The sequence below is a fragment of the Galeopterus variegatus genome, unplaced genomic scaffold, assembly GCF_000696425.1.
Source record: "Galeopterus variegatus unplaced genomic scaffold, G_variegatus-3.0.2 Scaffold237, whole genome shotgun sequence".
Taxonomy (NCBI): domain Eukaryota; kingdom Metazoa; phylum Chordata; class Mammalia; order Dermoptera; family Cynocephalidae; genus Galeopterus; species Galeopterus variegatus.
In genome coordinates, this window is record NW_007726348.1 from 368,102 (window position 1) to 387,869 (window position 19,768).

At 40.5% G+C, this 19,768-nt stretch overlaps 1 protein-coding gene across 1 annotated transcript in view; it reads right to left on the reverse strand.

Moving 5' to 3' along the window:
* The window catches only part of NEB (nebulin), a 225,660-nt gene that overhangs the window by 57,978 nt on the left and 147,914 nt on the right, over window positions 1–19,768 (reverse strand). The window contains exons 80-105 of the mRNA XM_008566372.1: window positions 17,926–18,030; window positions 17,517–17,828; window positions 16,710–16,814; window positions 16,071–16,169; window positions 15,384–15,485; window positions 15,140–15,247; window positions 14,359–14,670; window positions 12,935–13,039; window positions 12,718–12,822; window positions 12,107–12,211; window positions 11,214–11,321; window positions 10,998–11,111; window positions 10,368–10,565; window positions 9,884–9,988; window positions 8,986–9,090; window positions 8,783–8,887; window positions 8,282–8,389; window positions 7,068–7,181; window positions 6,535–6,732; window positions 6,128–6,232; window positions 5,371–5,475; window positions 4,344–4,451; window positions 2,388–2,492; window positions 1,092–1,199; window positions 413–517; window positions 210–314 (exon numbers count right to left, since the gene is read on the reverse strand). Coding sequence (XP_008564594.1) covers window positions 210–314; window positions 413–517; window positions 1,092–1,199; window positions 2,388–2,492; window positions 4,344–4,451; window positions 5,371–5,475; window positions 6,128–6,232; window positions 6,535–6,732; window positions 7,068–7,181; window positions 8,282–8,389; window positions 8,783–8,887; window positions 8,986–9,090; window positions 9,884–9,988; window positions 10,368–10,565; window positions 10,998–11,111; window positions 11,214–11,321; window positions 12,107–12,211; window positions 12,718–12,822; window positions 12,935–13,039; window positions 14,359–14,670; window positions 15,140–15,247; window positions 15,384–15,485; window positions 16,071–16,169; window positions 16,710–16,814; window positions 17,517–17,828; window positions 17,926–18,030 — 3,354 coding nt within the window. The remainder of the gene's footprint in view (window positions 1–209; window positions 315–412; window positions 518–1,091; window positions 1,200–2,387; window positions 2,493–4,343; window positions 4,452–5,370; window positions 5,476–6,127; window positions 6,233–6,534; window positions 6,733–7,067; window positions 7,182–8,281; window positions 8,390–8,782; window positions 8,888–8,985; window positions 9,091–9,883; window positions 9,989–10,367; window positions 10,566–10,997; window positions 11,112–11,213; window positions 11,322–12,106; window positions 12,212–12,717; window positions 12,823–12,934; window positions 13,040–14,358; window positions 14,671–15,139; window positions 15,248–15,383; window positions 15,486–16,070; window positions 16,170–16,709; window positions 16,815–17,516; window positions 17,829–17,925; window positions 18,031–19,768) is intronic.

Sequence of the window (19,768 nt, forward strand, 5' to 3'; positions counted from 1 at the left end):
AAAGGCTGCTCAAAGACCACTACTGTCTGAAATTCTTCTTCCTACTGTTTCCCTAAGTAGACTTCTACACTATTTCACTTCCAACTTGTACACTTAGTTTAGAATTACTAAAGGGAAAGGCTGCTCAAAGACCACTACTGTCTGAAATGCTGAAAGCAAGCCTGCCCCTTGGTAAGACTCCTCCAGAAAAACCCCTATGAATTGCTTACGTCACTGGTGATGTCTCCTACGTAGCGGCAGTGGATCACTTGGGGTGTGTATGGTAGGGAGATCATGTGGCCTTGCATCTTGAAGAAATCTGATTTGTAGATCAACTAAAGAAAAAAATACCCAGAAAAACATGCATGAAAGACCAAACGGCTGAAGTCATCCCTGGGTTCCACGGCCTGTCCTCTCTCCTAAGAACACCCACCTCGCTGACAGCCTCTTGTGTCTTCTTGACTTGGCGGATTTCAGGCGTGTCGGGAGTTGTATGAATCTTGTCTTTTAGTTTGTGGTACAATTCTCGATACAGTCTCTACATTGGAGGAAAACCATTCCAGGAGTTTAGTGTAGGATGATAAGGGCATCTACTGACTAATCAACAAACATATTTTACATACAGAGCCAGGAGAGGAAATATCAGGAATATAGAAAATGACTGAAATTAGGAAAAAAAGAGAAAATGATACTTATTTTATTCCTTTAGGTGAAGAATTCTGAGCACAAAGTCTTCCACTTTCTATCAGATGGTTGTATAGTAGAATCAGATATACAAACCGATAGTTGATGTAGAAAACCAGGGTCATGAGTCAGACTAAAATGCAATCTTATTAAAGATTTTTTGAATACAGATATCAAAAGAGGAAATTATTTCTTTAGAAAATTTTTGCATCATAATCTATGGAACTGAGTTTCTGCGATGGCATTACCAAATGCAGAAAAACACTGCCAAGGGATACCAGTATCAAAATGGTGACAAAAAGGACGCTCTTACTCTTCGCTAATATGTACATTTACAGTTGAGATACTATTAATTCTTAATGTATTTTAAACAAAGCCATGATCTTTGAAACTCAATATTTCTCTCAGAGAATCAGCATCCACAGTACCTCACTGGTAACATTGTTGGCTCTTCGGACGTGGACAAATGGAACGTCATTGGGGCCCAGTGTATACCCATATGCCTTGATGTGTTCATAGACTTCTTTGTACTTGAACTGCAGAAGCAAAGTCAGAATGCAGTCAATGACGGGCAAACAGAGAGCAGCATCACATTTCTCAAATAGAAAAGAGATGTCACCTTATCTGAAAATTATTCTCTACGCATTAAGTATAAGGAAAAGTAATTGACAAGATTTCACTACTAATCCAAGTCTTGAAAAAATTTGTTGGATAAAAAGCCAGGTCTGGAAAGAAAGAAAATTCAACCTTGCTTAGGTGAAATCTGTTTGCAGACAGGTACGCAAAATGAAAAAAAAAAAAAAATCTGCATTTTTTTAGCCCCATTATGGCTAGGAAATTAGGAAAGACAAAGAAAGAACAAGAGCATATTTTTAAGACTGAAGAATTGCTTTATGGATTAATTTTTTAAATGACATACTAGATTATTAAACACATGACTTTTTGCTTTGGAAACATATTATTATGCCACAGGCCATTGAACCCTGCCTGGCCAGCAGGTTTGATTCCCAGGACTCTGAAAGGCAGCATGGAAGTGAGAGCTTATTCTTCAGCCAGTGGCTGGTTTGAGTATGGTCTGCAGGCCAGAGCCACTGGGATGGTCAAAACTCCTCTAGGCCTTGCTCATGGGGTAAATGCACCAAGTCCCAATGTGGTACTTTAAAAAAGTGGAGAAGGATAGTATGAGAGACAACACCTGAGCAAGCTACAGGTAGTGAGAGCTTATCTACCCCTCTAGCTTTCTACGAACTGGGCACAGAGGATAACTAGTGAATTAAGTATCAGAGCCAGCAGTTATGCAAGAAGTCTTTCCTTCCCAAAAGAACACAGTGATATTACATCTGCAATGAAACATGGCAGAAGGATGACAATACTGTCGTTACATGTCAGCAGTGCGTGTGTGAAGTTGCATTTCCAATAAATAGCTTGGGATAGTTCAGGATGCCTCTGTGCAAAGGCCAGCAGAAATAGAGGCACCAGGGCAGCCATGGGCCCTGAGTCAAGACTCCCACAAACATCCTGTCCTAAACCACTAGGCTGCTGAATGAGAGCAGCCGATTTCATAGCACTACTGGAAAATGTGCTGTCTCCTTCCCCCTCTCCCATCATTATATCACGTTGAACCTATAGGAGGTGACTGGAGGGTGAGAATAAGCTAGCAATTAATATTACTTCCCTCCCACCCCAACTTCAAACCCCATCTCAAAGAGGAGGAGATCACTCACATAACTGCTCATGTATCGGATGTCCTTGCTGTGTTTGAAGTGAGGGGTATCAACTGGAAGCCTATATCCAGTTGGCAGGGTGCGCAGGCTGGTTTTGTATAGATTCTGCCAGAATGAGGAGGAGCAAGTTAAATGACTTCTAGCATCAAATTACTGATCTGATTAGAAAATCACCTACAGCTCACGAAAGGTTTTTGATCAGAGTTAATACACTTCTGCTCACTGAATTGATTTCAACAAGAAATTAACTAAGTTCTTAGAGTCATAAAATGCATCAGATTACTTTTAACTCATTGTTTTAGAAAAGAGAACAATGAGTGAAATGGCTCATAGAAAGTAATACTTCTATGCTTTGAACATATTCCCATTGACTGCATGGAATCCAGCAAAAGTTTGGGAAAAGCAGAGAAGATGGGCAGCCAAGGCCACCTCTGTTTTTAACCCCACTCTTAGATGATATTCAAACTATCACCAATGCCTGAGACAGTCATAATTATCAGGCACATCTTTTACACCCCCCCCCAGGGTCTTGACATCAGGCTATAAAGAGGTTGGGAAGCACATATTTATGGCAGGAGGAGGCAGGGAGGAGTTTCTGTCTGTGACCTTAAATACTATGTCTCTCAGGAATTAAGAATAGTGTTTAAAATATTGAAAACCAAATTATTTTCAATATTCAAGATGGAAAGAAAGTAGCATTAAAAGTTGAGACCAGGGGCCGGCCCGGTGGCACACTGGATAAGTGCACCGCTTGGGAAGTGCGGCGGCGCTCCCGCCCGAGGGTTCGGATCCCACATACGGACCAGTTCCCGCTCACTGGCTGAGCGAGGCACGGGGGCAACCCCGAGGGGTGCGATCCCGCTGCCGGTCCCCGTCCGGTATGGGGGCGACACTGAGGGTTGCGATCCGTTGCCGGACAAAGAAAAAAACAAAAGACAAAAAAAAAAAAAAAAAAAAGTTGAGACCAAAGTAGCACCACGGGGTAACACCGAATAGGGAGATTAAATATGTGGGGGAGGGGTCCCAGCTATTTCTCTTCTGAATTCCAGCATTAATTTTTAGCTTTATCTCTTATTGTTTATAGGCTTTTATGATTAAATGTCTTTATCATCTTGATCTTAAGCTTTTTTTTTTTTTTGTCTTTTTCCGTGTCTGGCAACGGATCGCAACCCTCAGTGTCGCCCCCGTACCGGACGGGGACCGGCAACGGGATCGCAACCCTCGGGGTTGCCCCCGCACCTCGCTCAGCCAGTGAGCGGGAACCGGTCTGTATGTGGGATCCGAACCCTCGGCGGGAGCGCCTCCGCGCTTCCCAAGTGGCGCACTAGCACAGTGCGCCACCGGGCCAGCCCGATCTTAAGCTTTTGAAAGCAGAGAAGGTATACTGGTTCTCTTGCTTGTAACTTGTAAATACTACTCCAAAAATGCCCATTTATTGATAATTTGATGGCTTGATAGAAGTATCCTGCCAGCTGAGAGGGAAGACAGGCCGCTCTCTGTTTTCATTTTTCCAATTTATGTGAATAAAAAATATTTTACCAAGTGAGGCCAATTGGTGCCCAAGCCAAGTCTGCTTCTACAGAGGCCAATGGCCTGGATTTCTGCCAGGAACTCTCCATTTCTCACTGCTTACCTCGCTCTGGAGCTTGTACGCATGAAGGGCCCGGTCCAGATCCACGGTTTTCGTAGTTGGAGCCACTTTGCCTCTGACACTGTGCACATAGTCATAGTGATAGACAGCCTGCATGAGAAAGAAGTGGAGTGGATTGATTCAGACTGCAGCAGCATTGCTGGAAAGACGCAAAGTAAATGGAAACCCAAGTCCCTCTTTTTTTTTTTTTTTTTTTTTTTTTGTCTTTTTCCGTGTCCGGCAACGGATCGCAAAAGCCAAGTCTGCTTCTACAGAGGCCAATGGCCTGGATTTCTGCCAGGAACTCTCCATTTCTCACTGCTTACCTCGCTCTGGAGCTTGTACGCATGAAGGGCCCGGTCCAGATCCACGGTTTTCGTAGTTGGAGCCACTTTGCCTCTGACACTGTGCACATAGTCATAGTGATAGACAGCCTGCATGAGAAAGAAGTGGAGTGGATTGATTCAGACTGCAGCAGCATTGCTGGAAAGACGCAAAGTAAATGGAAACCCAAGTCCCTCTTTTTTTTTTTTTTTTTGTCTTTTGTCTTTTTCCGTGTCCAGCAACGGATCGCAACTCTCGGTGTTGCTCCTGCGCCTCGCTCAGCCAGTGAGCGGGAACCGGTCTGTATGTGGGATCCGAGCCCTCGGGCGGGAGCGCCGCCGCGCTTCCCAAGCGGCGCACTTATCCAGTGCGCCACCGGGCCGGCCCAAGTCCCTCTTTTAAAAGAAAAAAGAACAGGTGGCCTGCTTCCCTTTGCCTAGAAACCCCATCTGATATATTACTGTGTCTTGCCTAATAGGATCAGAGCCAGGGGGTTGACACCCACACTGAGAAATAAGTGGAAGAGTTAGCTCAGGCATAAGAGGAGGAAGAGTGGGCATTTTACTACTAGAAGTTCCAAAATAATAGGTCTCAGTGCTCTAACTCACTGGCAAAAGCTAATACTTATCAACCTGTGGCATTAACAAAAAAAGAGCACGTTGGTGACTACTCTGTGTGAGGCAATATAGTGAGTCATTACATACACTTTCCCATTAGTCTGCCACAAATTTATTAGCAGTCCTAGACAGTGAGACATAAAGTGTTGCTCATGACATAAGGTTACAAAAAGCTAACTAGAAAACTCTAAAACACAAACTATTCCATAGACTCAGATCACTTACAATTCCATTCTAGCAAACTACTTGAACACATCAGCTATTAGGAAACGAGAGCAGCATCTGAAGTACTAAGACGCCAGCTCTGGTTTCCCAGAAAAGGCCTGGAACTGCCCAGTCTTTGTCACTTCCACTTGAGTGGTGGCCCCCGTCTTTATTACTGTCCATGGTAGCTTCCCCAGCGAGCGCTTACATCACTTAGCTGTTTCCCGCTTTTGACAGCCTGGACGTAGACTGGTGTATCTGTGACCAACTTGTAGTCATTCTTTGTTTTCTGTGCATGAGCTTTGTACTTGATCTGCCAAGAGGAAGAAAACAAACCTGTGTTGGACCATTCATTATACTAGAAAGTGCTGGTTTTCACAGATGATCTGATTGTTTTTAATTCATGGAATTTATATCCATCAGCACTTATTCAACAAACCAGAATGCATTTGCATTTTATAAAAATCAGTGTAACCAATTCTTATAGTCAAATGGGGCTTCTAAGAGTCTTCTAGGAGGCTTGACAACTACTCTTCTAGGAAAGTTTAAGCTTTCTTATTGAAATCTTCATTACAGTTTTTAATTTGCCTGGCAAATCCTCTCTACAAATAGATCTGGCCTAAGCATTACTAACTCCTAATGAGAGATTTTCCTTTAGTGAGAATTATGTGCTCATTAATATTCTCCAAATAGTCCAAAAGGCAGAGAGAAAAGCCAGTGGTCCCTTCTCTACCAGGGGACAATGGCACAGCTGGACTGCCCCTTGTTTAATAGGAATGCCATACACATACCTGAGAAGTGGCTGTTCTGTGCTTAGCATCTTTCCCCAGCTCAACCGTCCTCAACATGACTTACTCCACAGTTGGTCTGTGACAATGTCCCTATTTTACATATTCTCCCCTTAACTCTAGACTATGCAAAGGTGGAAATATGCTGAAGAACAAACAAAACAAGGCAAAACTCACATCGTTGCGCAGATCATAAGCATGTTTGGCATGGAGAATTTCAGGAGTGTCCCAGACGTAGCAACCAATACCTTTCAGCCAGTTGAGGTCATCCTTGTACACAATCTAGAGGATTCCAACAGAAGGAGGGGATCAGAAAGAAACATTGACTGTAACTTCAACACTAAGAACACAGCCACACTCTGGACCCAGATGACTTCAGGAAATGAAAAGCAAAAGGCATTTGCAATGAGGCTGAGGTTTCCATGGAAACATCGGCACCCAGAGCCCTGCTTCCAGGGACAGCTCCAAAACAAAGTGCGACCCCTGGATATACAGGAAAGCAATAGCGAAACAGGGCAGAGGTGAACAAAGAGGAGGGGCTGCTTCTCTTCAGGGTGGGGGACCTTCATAAGAAGTGGGCTTACATCGCTGATCTGATCTGTCACTTTCCTGACGTGACTGTTGACTTGCAAGTCGGGGTGGCAGATCCACTCGTGGAGGTGCAGGCGGTAGTCTCTCTCACTGACTTTCTTCTGAGAATCCTTGGCAGTCACCATCTCTACCATGTCAGGCACGATGTGGATTTTCATCTTGTTTTTTTCATAAACTGATCTGTACAGGCGCTGTGGAGTTAAAATTACATGTCAGTTATGTGGGAAATTGTGTCAAGGCATCACAGTGATATGTATCTGCTTTGCACACCAGAGAAGTCAGGGTAACCAACTTACCGCCGGCAGCTGGGGACAAGGTGGGAACTAGAATTTTCTAAAGCTTTCTACAGATTAATACTAGGGAACTTTAAAAAAAAAAAAAGCAGCATGGACTGAAACAATGCTTAGCTTTTTTACATATGCACCATCAGTGCCATATGCATTGTTTAATAGAAAATGTTCTGATTCATAATATGTGGCTATTTTACTTGGCTTCAGTTTGAAGTAAGGACTTTAGGATGACTTACATCGATGTTAAGCTTGCCAACTCGGAGGCAACGTGCTGTGTTCGGATCATCCTCAACGCTTTTTGGTAAAGTATAAAGAGCTTTGAACTTTTCATATTCTTCCCGATATTTGGTCTGTAGAGAAAATGTAGAAAGAAAGAAACATAGTTTTAGAGAGTAATGGATTCATATGTTGAAAGAGTTTGAGACTTAACGGGAAGGATCCGACTGTGAGATGCAGCCGACTTGGGGACACCACTTCTCTGAGTTCGTTTCCCCATCTGCACAGAGTGATACAGCACTAGCACCTGCTACAGGGTGATGGTGAGGCTTAAATCAGAGTATAAATCAAAGTACCTTAAAACTGTAGAGCATTATAAAATTTTCATGACTGTTTTTAAAACTTATACGAATACTAGTGTTTTTTACTGCTACTACAACTATCTCATCTTAAAGATTACGTAATTTTTAAATAATCTCTTTGTGATAGTGGCTTTGTTTTTCTTACTAGCACAAGTGAAAGATGAAAACTGTGCTGAGGAATCTCTTTGTTTTCAATACCTGAAAAGCCTGATGCTTAAGAGGCACAATCCTCAAATCTTAGTAGAAAAAAATGTTTTCAAAAATACAGTGCTATCAGTTTCCATGGGAAAACTTTTAGTTCTCAAGCCATGTTGCCTATTAACTAATGTTCTATGGTTATAGGAACTAGGTGACAAGGCAGAGACTAAGATACAATCTCCTAGCATATGCAAATAAAATAACAATTCTCTCACAACTCAGAGACCCACATCTCAGTAAAAAACAGGGTATGAGAGTATTCATATCAGAAATCTAGCAAACCCTTCATTGACTGGAGACCAATGAAAATCTCCATCAGAATTTTCTGGAACAAAAAAATTCCAACTTCTTACATCTAACTTATTCCTCATCTTTGAAGAAGATAGCACTCAAAGTCACCCTTTTTAAAAAAAACTTTGTTTTAAACTAAGGTTGGAATTCTTTGAAAGGATTAATATTTCTATATCCCACCTTGTTCCCAAAACAATTTGCCAAGAATCCTGTCTCTATCACTTTTTTCATGGCTAAAGGAAAAAGTCTCTGCTGGGCTTTGCAAATTCTATCTACCAAACTTCTTTTCCCAGGTGGGAAGGAGGGGGTTTTAAGGGGGTGACAGAGTGGTGAGCAGGGGAAGGGAGGTGGTGAGAAGGCTGTCCTGTTTGTACTTGACTTACGTAGCTGGCCAGATGCTTTTGGTTCTTGGCGTGTGTCAGGGACAAGGTGCTGGAAGGCAGGATGTAGCTAGTGGCTTTCACTTTGTCCCAGGCCTCCTTGTACAGGTTCTGGAGGGGTTTAAAAATAGTTTTGTGAATATGGGAAAATGCATGCTGGTTAGCTTCCAAGTAGCAGGTTTTTCCTCTGCTTTTGTCCTTCTCGGACACTCCCTACCATCCCCCAGTTGTTCTCTTCAATCTGGGGCTTATTTAATTGTACATATAAGGATTTTATGAGATAAGTTAGGGATTTGAAGGTCCAAGAGAAAAAAAACTGGAAAAACCTTTGGGGGTAGGGTGCCTATCTAATTTATTTTCTTTTTATCTCTGAAGGGGGAGAAGATGGCTCACATGTGAGGGTACTTCAAAAAATTCATGGAAAAACAGAATGAAAAGGTAATAGGAATCTGCCCATGAACTTTTTGAAGTTCTCTTGTGTAAGAGGGAAAAAACTCAACTCACACTGCTATAAAGATTCTTCAGATTCTTGGTTCTGTCATAATCCACTGTTTCTAGAACTGTTGTGTATTTGTCCTTGATCTGATGATAATTTTCTTTATATTTCACCTGCAGGCAAAAAAAGAATGGGTTATCCACTTCTGTTTGGAAATATGTAAAGACAAGAAATGGCTTGCCCCCGGAAGAGAAGAACAAGCAAAACACACCTCACTGGCATTGATGCCACTTTGAAGAGCAGTCACATAAAGAGGCGTATCCATGACCAGATTATAGTTCTGTAGGTTTTCTTTACCTGCTGCTGTGTATTGTAGCTGTGAAGAAAAACAAAAGTCACCGAAAGTGGTAAAACACAGGTCTGTCGCCAGCTTTAGCTGTTTGTACCGACTTAGATGGCCTTTATTTGTTCCTGGGTTTCTGCTGTAATCCTAACAAAGAGGCTGATGTTTGACAGCCCCGCAGACTTGGTATGACTGCCAAACCAGTAGTTTCTCCTGACTGAGGGAGGGCGCTGGATCTTTACCACGTCCGCTTCTCCATTTTGTTGCTTTTTCCATGCCTATGCCCCAGCCCCGCAGACTTGGTATGACTGCCAAACCAGTAGTTTCTCCTGACTGAGGGTGGGCGCTGGATCTTTACCACGTCCGCTTCTCCATTTTGTTGCTTTTTCCATGCCTATGCCCCACCCTTGGCTGCATTCCCACAATTTCAACAGTCCTTTAGACCTTCCCTGTCAGACCCGAACCAGGTGCCGGGAAATACTCTGGATATTTATTTTTCCCTTCAAAACCTATCTTTTGCCGCCTACTCTCTACAAGTTAACCAGATCAACTAAGGTACAGATGCTTGAGAGTAGTTCACTATGAAACATCTCCCAGATAACTTTCTGTTGTGAGTGTGCACTGCCTTGAACCACAGGAGAGAGTTACACTGAGAAGGTCCAGCACCAGAGCAGGCCACCAGGAGAGGGTTGATTGGGGTGGGGGGCATTGAGGTTTGTTCTGTTAGATCATGCACTGTTAGAGCAGCTTTTCTGCTTGAGCATAGAAACAGCCTGGTCATCAGCCCACTGATACCATCATGGATTCTGATGGCCTATTGGCTCACCTGACTCTGGAGGTCATATGATTTCTTGGCATGGAGGATCTGGGGTGTATCCCAAACGTAGCAACCAATGCCTTTCAACCAATTCAAGTCATCTTTATACACATTCTGCAAGAAAGAACAATGAAAGGTGACAGGTATTCTGAACTTACAGTTAAGCATTTTTATAATTTCCTATCAGCCCTTGGCTGTGCTTAGTGCTTGGAGAACATAGATTGGGCCTCTCACCAGCTGAAAGGTCTTTCATACCCTGGCATGAAGAAGCATAGCAGGAGAGTAATACCTAAGTCTTAGTCTAGCGTTAAACAGATTAAATATTTAACATACATGTGCTATGACTCAGAGGTGATTCTTAAACCAAAATTGGTTACTGGTGCTACTTTGAGTTGAAAAGCAACAGGGTTTATGAATTCAGGGACAAGCAGAAGATGGGGGGTCAAGGCAGGTGAGGCCTGTAACTAAGTCAGCTGCAGAAAGGACAGCATACATCACTTAAGATCTCCTGGGCATGTCGGACACGTATAACATTGGGTTCTTCAGGAAGAGATGTCCACTGGTGAAAGTAGTGTTGATACTCCAGGTCACTGAGTATGTATTGGCAGTGTTTAGCCAGCACGTGATTCATCATATCGTTGGGGATATGAACATTTGCTTTGGTGTCCTCATAATTTTTTCTGTAGTTCAACTAAAGGAGAATGTTTTTTAAAGACGAAAATTAGAAAGGAAGTAAAATGTAAATTATTCAGATCAATCTCTTTTAGAGTCTTATTTCCAATATAGATCAGTACCTCTAAAATAGACTAAGGTTAAAAACATGATACTTGAATATATTACCTTCTTTTAAAATTTCTCATCCTTTTGTAACACAGGGTAAACAGTGCCCTCATTGCTTTCTCCTTTTCCCCAATGCAGAGCCCCCACGGTAGAGCAAGGGGGGCACACTAGCCATCACGGTCTACAGGCTAACTGGCAGGGGTGGTGAACATCTCAGGTGTGACTCATTCCACGCCACTCCATCCCCCAGCTCATCTTGAACCGAAGAGCAACTTATAAATAGGCAGATGCAAGAGCACCCTTAAGGTATACAAGTCCTGTGCTAAAGTGAATGTTTGCTTACCGCACTCCTCATCTTTTGGAAATCCAGACAGTGAACCACGCCAGGGAACTCACTGATCACTTTTCCAGCCAGGTAGTGACCTTTCTGCTTCTCATATGTCTCTTTGTATTTAAGCTGTAAAATGGGTTCAACATTGAGAATCACTGGAATTTTCTAACCAACCCTTGCTCCCCAATAAATGCTTCCAAACCTTGGAGAGTAAAAGGTCACACTAACCTCACTGTTCACCAGATCAGCATGCTTGGCTCCAACAATGGGAATATAGCGCTCATCCAGGGTGTAGCCATAGGCCTTGGTTCCCTCCCACGCCCCCTTGTACAGTATCTAGGACAAAGAAATGTGTGTCAACAAAAGTTTGCACTCACCCTGCTTTCAGATACCACTAAAACAATTGGTAACATTAAGGTAAAATATTTATTTTCAAGGCAAGGCTTAAATCTTGATTTATACCTGTGAGTGTGCTTACCCAGAACAGGGCAGACATTTAGTTTACTGCAAATTACATCTACAGACTCTGAGGCATTTTGTAACAGCACTTAACTATCTTTACCATTCTAGTAAAATGACAAGTTTGCATCCAGGGAGAAAAATCACTAAAGATAGATTCCCATTGGGTACATGCGCACACACCCATCCTCCTTTAAATTAGCTGAATTAAATTTTGGAGGGCAAGTCTTCCATTTGCTGGTTGAAGATGCTTGTGCATAATTTCTAAAGGGGGACCCGTCTTTCCTCCCTTTCTTCTGTTGGTAGTTGCTCAGTCCCATGTGTACCCAGAGCCTGTTCAGCATTTGTCACATTTTTGTCTATTTACTTACATGTCTGTTCCTCTCATCTGTATGAGCTCCTGACTGGCTTGTCTCATTGAGCTTTAGCCCCCGAGTGCCTCCTACAGTGCTTTGCACCTCACAGGAGCTCAAAAAATACAGCTGAAGAAATCCTACTCTCCTTGAACAATATGCTACTTCTAATAAACAGGACTAAATGCAGTGAAAATAATAGGTCACCTTATGAGTTCATCTGTTCACAAAATCAACTAATAATAGGAATACTGATCTAAATAGCTTAAAATTAGGAACTGAGTTGTTATTACATAAAATGGAACTTACAGTACTGTAGAGTTTTCCCATGTCTTTGGAGTGTGAGATGTGCGGTGTATCTGGGGAAAACGTATACTTGCCCTTGGCTTTATTAAATGTTTCTTTATATTTTACCTAAGGAGAGAAAGCAAAATAAAACAAAACCTTTTCATTACTACAAATGTATATTTAAATTTTCATAGGATCTATCTAGCAACAAAATAATCAGTCTACATTTAGACGTATACTTGCCCTTGGCTTTATTAAATGTTTCTTTATATTTTACCTAAGGAGAGAAAGCAAAATAAAACAAAACCTTTTCATTACTATAAATGTATATTTAAATTTTCATAGGATCTATCTAGCAACAAAATAATCAGTCTACATTTAGAGATTAAAACTAACCAACTGGTTCAATTTCAGTCTATTTTAGCTAATATAATAAAATAATTTGGACAAGAAAATAGATACATAAAATTAGGTACAGTATACCACCTACTAGTGACTTTTAAGACATTCTCCTTCAAAGATGACCTTATAATTTACCCCCTCCTAGTTTCTTACCAACAATTATCTAGAGTTAGGATAATTCATTCAGTGGTGGACAACTAATCTCAGTATAGGTACTTCAGCCAACTTACATCACTTTGATTGACTGAGTTAATCTTGGCCAAAACAATCTCTGGAGGATCCACCACACTTGTAAAGTTAGGATAGTTGTCAAGAGCATCTTTCTTATACTTTATCTGCAAAAAGATAGCGATGATTAAGACAGGTTTACTACTACAGGGTACCTACCCCCAGATGGCAGGTAAGGAGGGAAGGTATTCAGTTAGAAGGAGAACAGGCTTTGTGTACCTTATTCACCATATCCTGGTTCCTGGTAACCCTCACGTGCTCCACAGAATCCAGAGGGATCCAGCCAATGCCTCGGAGCCACTCCAGGTCAGATTTGTAGACAATCTAAGAGCAGGAAGAGAGATATGATGGCGGTATAAATGATTCAGGCACAGGATTACACACAGCAGATTACAAACTATTCTTTCAGAAGCTTTTAAAGGATTTCTCTCTTGTAGCTGTTGTCTCATGGTTTCATCTGAGCAATATTTCTTGAGTCTGTTATTGTGCATGAGGCACAAATATAAAGAAGGAGTCTAGGAGTTGAGAGAAGTCATTTACAAAGTAGAAAGGTTAAATGCTGTGACAGCGAGACTGTTCACGTGCTGTGGGAGTAAGGCGAGGGACTGTTACTTTCAGCTGTGGCCGAAAGAAAAGGTTCACTAAGGAGTTTGTACTCTTAGATGAACTTGGTACGTTTAATTATGTAGAAGTCTGTGGGGCATTTAGACCAAATGAAGGAAATAACACAAGTAAATGCTCATGTATTTGTAGGGAAGGGAGAGTCGTCTCTTCCAGCCCGGCCAATCCTATCTCTGCCCTCCCCACACCTAGCTCCTGGATTTTCCCAGCCTATCCCCCATCAATGAAAAGGAGTTGCAAATCTGATTAAACTTCAACAATAGTCATTCTGCTGCAGCAACCAGTGAGGTGGGATGTTTAAGTTCAGCAGCTATGCTGCAAATGATCTTTGACTTCCTGTTTCCATTTTGGTAATGATGAGAAGACTCAGGTAGGGTTAGGTACTCTGTGCACCTGAACAGCTAAGTTGATGCATCATGTTTCTATTCTGCACCTATGGATGGCTGGTGGCAGGTACAGATCTTGATTCAAGCTTCCATGCAAGGCGGTCAATGACATATTCTCTACCCAGCTTTACCTAAACTCTGCCTGATGGATTCTGGGCCCTCATGCAGCTTAATCAGTACTTTGTTTCTCTTTTGCTTTGATTCCTTGCAAGAAACTCTATCATAAATGCCTTGAGGAATGAGATGCTTGGTAAAGCAGGAACAGAACATTTCTAGGTCCTTCTCTATAGTATCATCCAATACTGTGAAAACCCAAACTCAATCTCAGTTTCCGCCCAAACCAATTATTATTTTAAATCAACTGAAAATTTTCCATGCAAATGTAAGGAGTTGCTGAAGGCAGAAATGGTACAAAAAAAGCAGATTTTTAAAAAGCTGACTTTGAAAGTAGGCAAAGCTATCAATCAATCACTGCTCCTGATTTTTCTCTACTTCATACCCACCCTCAATTCCCTTCTGGAAACAAACTAAATGTTTCTGGTGCAACGTTTCAAAGACTGATGGTTCTGGATACTGCTTGTCATTCTCAGAGTGTACCATGCATTTCTACATAATGAAGAAACAAAAATCACTTACATCACTCTGTAGGTTATAGGCCTTCTTTGCCTGAATAACATCATTTTGGTCAGGATGACAAATCCATTCGTGCAGGTAATTACGGTAATCAATATCACTGACAAGGGACTGTCCTTGCTTGGCAGCCAAGACTGACATTGTATCACCAGGTATGTTGATTTTGGCCTTTGTTTTGTGATAGTTCTCTTTGTATAGTCTGTCATTCTGAATCTGGCCTGCATGCTCAAACCAAACCAGATGAGGATCATCTCTCATCGTTGGGACACCAACATAATGACCTTTTTGCTTTACATATTCAGCTTTGTATTTCAGCTGGTGGGAAGAAGAATACAGATTCCATCAGCTTTGACAAGCACACAAGGCAAAGGGAGCTTGACTACCTGCTAGGAAACATCCACAAATTTAGCCCCCCTACCCTGAGAACAAAAATAAATATGAAGAAATAGCCATTTAAAAATAGAAAGAAAAAAAAAAACTATCTACTTGTTCTCTGATTCTGGCAATGTTTTTTTTAAGGTCTAGAGATTTTAGAGAGGGCAGCAAATACAAGATAAAGTAAAGAACTCACACAATAGCTTTTAAAGAAGCCAAGAAACAAAAAGAAGAAGAGGAAAACCCATGGGAAAAGGGCCAAAAGGGAAGCAGGTACTCCAACCATCACCAGGTCTGCCAAGCTAAAAAGGAACACCTCTAAGGTACTACCTATGCCTTAGGCATAGCTGGAATCTCTTATGGGCAAGGTCCAGCTTTTGCAAAGTGCACTCATATCCGAATACATTACCTCGCTCTGAACATCACCAGAGTGATGGGCGTGGACAAATGGCACGGCATCCGGGGGCAAAATGTAGCCTGTGGCTTTTTGCTTCTCCCAGCCTTCCTTGTAGAGGTACTAAGACACAGAGAGCCACAACGAAGGGTTAAAATGAGAAGTCAGAAAGTAAGATTAAGTTGGGTGCATAAATCTAGAGTTCAATTAAAGTCTCCATCCTCATGCAAAGCACCAGGCATCCAGGTAAAATCCATACCTGGTCCAGTATCCGGGCAGCCTCCTGGGCAGTGTGCAGTAGGGGAGTTTCTGTGAGGGTGTACTTTGATTTAGTGGCATTCCAATCTTTCCTGTATTTAATCTAAAAGTGAGAGGTAAGGAGGAAAGTTACGTGTTGTTAAAAAAAATATCATGTCCAAGCAATTGCTAGTATCAAAATTTCTTTTTTTTGTCATTTGAACTCATATATTTCTGAATTTTAAAAAGTAAAACAATGCATATGTTAAAAATATATCATGTCCAAGCAATTGCTAGTATTTCTTTTTTTTGTCATTTGAACTCATATATTTCTGAATTTTAAAAAGTAAAACAATGCATAGACTTGTGTTTATCTAACAACACCATCAGCTTCTGAAGTAGTCTCTGCAATTAAAATTTATATTTTTGTATTGAAATATAAGAACATTCATACCAGTCATACAAAGAAAATAAATAGCATAACATCTATTTCAGTTATTAAGATTAGTTTTTGCTAGGAAATGAGTTTTTAATAAACATACTCCAGTCATTTTCTTAAGACATTTTGTAATTCAGTAGCTGACATCAAATTTTCAATGACTAAAAGCTGCATCTCAGACAATGATTGCATGCTGAGTGTAAGTAGGGAGAAAAGCTTTGGAAATAATATCTGCACAATTGTGCGATTTTAGAACAATCATATACTTACATCATTGAGGATCTCACCACTTTGTTTAGCTGTCACATAATCAACTCTGTCATCCACAGGAGTAAAGTTGAGAGTTTCTATTTTTGTGCGATATTTTTTCTATAGGAAATAAAATATCCTTTAGATAGTTGTAATTCCTGGTCTTGTGTGAGCTGAGATAGATATACTTCTCTACCGGAAGAACAGAATGCCATAGTTGAGTGGCATCTTCTTGGCAATTTGGCTTTCTTTTCAGCATTTTATTTTTTCAACAATGTATTGGCTTTCTATACGTCCCACAGATTTGAAAGCAGCAAGTTTGCTCAGCTCCCCAACTTATGTAATATATCATTATGTGTATCATAACTCTCAATACATTTTTCCAGCTGGACAAACTTCTCCCAAGTGCATTGCTATTGCTGACAAAAGAAATTTTCTTTATATAATCCCAAGGATAAATGGGTGCTTTGCATATTATATTATGGATGTGATCTCATACTGTGATAGGGACAGTACAGAGTTATTTCGAAAAAATGTCTGGCTTAAATTACAGCAATTAAAATGGTTAAAAATGTTATGAGATGATTGTATTTTGGCTTGTGTATTTTTGTTCAGTCTCTTGGGTAATGTACAGATTAGCAGGGTAAAATCATGGAATACCTCACTGAAGATATCTGCAGCATGTTTGGCATGGTTGACGGAAACAGAATCATTTGGCATCCACCCAATCCCACGTAACCATTCCAAGTCAGCTTTGTAAATTGCCTGTGAAAACAAGCCCAAATAGAATTCAGCAACCTGGGTCACATGGCCCTATTTAGCCCATCCATTCATAAGATGAAGAAAGACAACTTAAACACTATATAAGCCAAGGATGATATACTCAAGCAGCCAGGCAGGTAATGCAAGAAAATTAATTAGGAGGCCAGGTAATATGACAAACTGGAAGATATATTTCCTATGTAAAGAGGGTTAGCCTCAGGTTATTGTTGCCCAGGGGTAGTACACATACAGAACTGCATCCTCTGAATTTGAACAGAAAAGGGAAATCCTGGATTTGTACACCAAAATTTTCTGAAATCTTGGCAACTTAATTCAAAATTTCTAAACAGTGTGTCAGTGAAATAAAGCATGTCTGTGCCTATATCCTGCCCATGGACTGCTAATATTTTATTTCATATGAACCTTGATAGCTATTTAAATTTTATACGAATAATATTTTCACAGTAGTTTTCTTTAACATGATACAATTACAAACTGTGTTCATGCTACGATTTATTTTTTAATACAAGGTCTGGATCCTTCATGGCTTTGGTGATTTTGATACCATACTATAAGGTCTAACTCATATCAAATTCTTTACTATATAAAAATGTGGAATGATGACACAAGGGTTTAATGTCATAAATTGTCTGGGAGTCATGGCAAAATGACAGCAGAGCCTAACCTAAAGTGTAGCTCACTCACATCGCTCTGCAGTTCGTAGGCTTTCTTGGCCTGAATCACATCGTTCTGGTCAGGTAGGCATATCCACTGGTGTAGGTAATTGCGATAATCAATGTCGCTGACCAGGGTCTGGCAGTTTTTAGCATGCAAGATAGAAAGCATATCCACAGGGCTCTGGAACTTGGTCTTCCATTTGGCCCAGTGCAGCCGATACTCTCTTTCATTCTGGATCTTGCCAGCAATGAGGGCCCACCGGATCTTGTTGTCATCCCTGGCTGTGAGGGTGCCCACATAGTGTCCCTTCTGCTTCTCGTGGTCCAGCTTGTATTTGTACTGGAGATGGGAAAACAAAGCAGATGGATCACAGCACGTCCCCTTGCACTGAGGGCATTTGCTTACATTAATGGGAAGTTAAAAAGGCCGCACTCACGTCACTTGCAATCTCCCGGGAGGCCTTGGCAGCCTGGATGGGGATGGCGTCCAGGCGCACATCACAGCTCATCTTCATCTCATCCCAGCCCTCGCGGTAAAGTTTCTGAAAAGAAGGTAAATATCACAGGGATACAGTTTGAAACCCCAGAACTTAAAACTAGTTAAAGAAAAGAAAATAGGGGAGAATCATCCCATGCACCATTGTACTGTAGTGCAATACGAAATAGTGTCCAGAGTGCCAAGATCTGGGCTTGACAAGAATTTTTTCTTTCTAATTTGAATCACAGCCTTGTCGTAGTTGTTCATGGTTTATAATCTCATGGGTAATGCAAAAGGTTCTAGCTTTTTTTCCCTTGTATTTGTGTATTGGTAGCTTTGGGATAAGTTTATACATTAATGGGTGAATATTGACTTTCTTTAATTCAACAATTCAATGCATTTATTTCTTTAATTCAATTCAATTTTGTAATCTCCAGAATTATAAACTTTTTACATTTGTAGGGTTTTTTTTTCCAATACAGCTTTTTAGATCTTCTTGATTTTTGTTTTGTTTTTTTTGTTTTTTAATTGAAACATAATAGATTGTACATATCTGAGGGGTACATACCCATGTGCAATATATGGTTCTCAAATCGGGATAATTGCTATACTCAACATTGCACAATGTAATCATTTTTCATGTCTTTTTACCAATTCTTCCCTTACCCCTTCCCCTCCCCCTTTCCCACCTCTGGTAACCTCACTTTTGTTCTCTCCTTTTGAGAGTTCAACATATTATTGTGATTGTTGTACCTTTATTTCTTTCTTTGTTTTTTTATTTATTTGTTTATTTATTAGCTCCTACTTATGAGTGAGGGCATGTGGTAATTCTCTTTCTGTGCCTAGTTTGTTTTCCTTAACATAATTTTCTCTAAGTTTATCCATGTTGCTATATTTTTATTAATAAGGAGGAGGAAGAGAGTAGATATCCATAGGTAAACATTTTCTGAATTCTCTCTTTCATTTGCTTCAACTTTCATGAAATAACAATATGCTTGTCATAGCTAGTTTTATGTTTCAATTTGGCTGGGCTACAGACTCTAGTTATTCAATCAAATGCTATCTAGGTGTTGTTGTAAAGTCATTATATAGATGTCATGAAAGACTGTAATCGTCATTATGCCATTTTTTCTCTTATTTTATTTCATATATTGCTACACTATTTTTCTTATGCAATACTTTTTGTTTGTTTATGTGGTCAAATATATTTTTCATTTAACTAAAAAAAAATTGGGCTTAAGAATTAACTTCTTCACCTACTAACTGAGAACTAACTTCAGGCAAATTCCTTAACTTAACTTTTGAAAGTCTCAACTTCCGCATTTGATAAAAACGAAAGAACAAAATCTCTCTCATGTGGTTAATGTGAAGATTCAATGAGTCAATTTAACCTGAATTTTCTGTCACCCATAAAAATCACATAAAAATATTTTGCAAAAGTTGTGCTTTCTAAATGATGGAAGCAGTTTTGAATAGCAGATTTTATCAAGTCTACAGTGAGGGCGATACCATGAGTAAAGAAAATGTCTGCACATTTTGGTTAGCATTCAAATGAGATGTTTGATTTCTTCCAAAATGCAAGCCGTTCGCATTGATACCTAAATATCTAAAGTTAATAACTTTACTTTTAGCATAGTTTTGAATACTAGTCTTGGTCATATCATGATATCAGTGGTAGGTTTCTGATATTTTCAGCTGAGTAATTTATCATGCAGAAGAGAGCATAAGGAACTTTCCAGAGTTCTCCTGCCAAAGATGCCTGTGCACTGAATGAAGAGGAGTCTATGCAGCAGAATGTACTG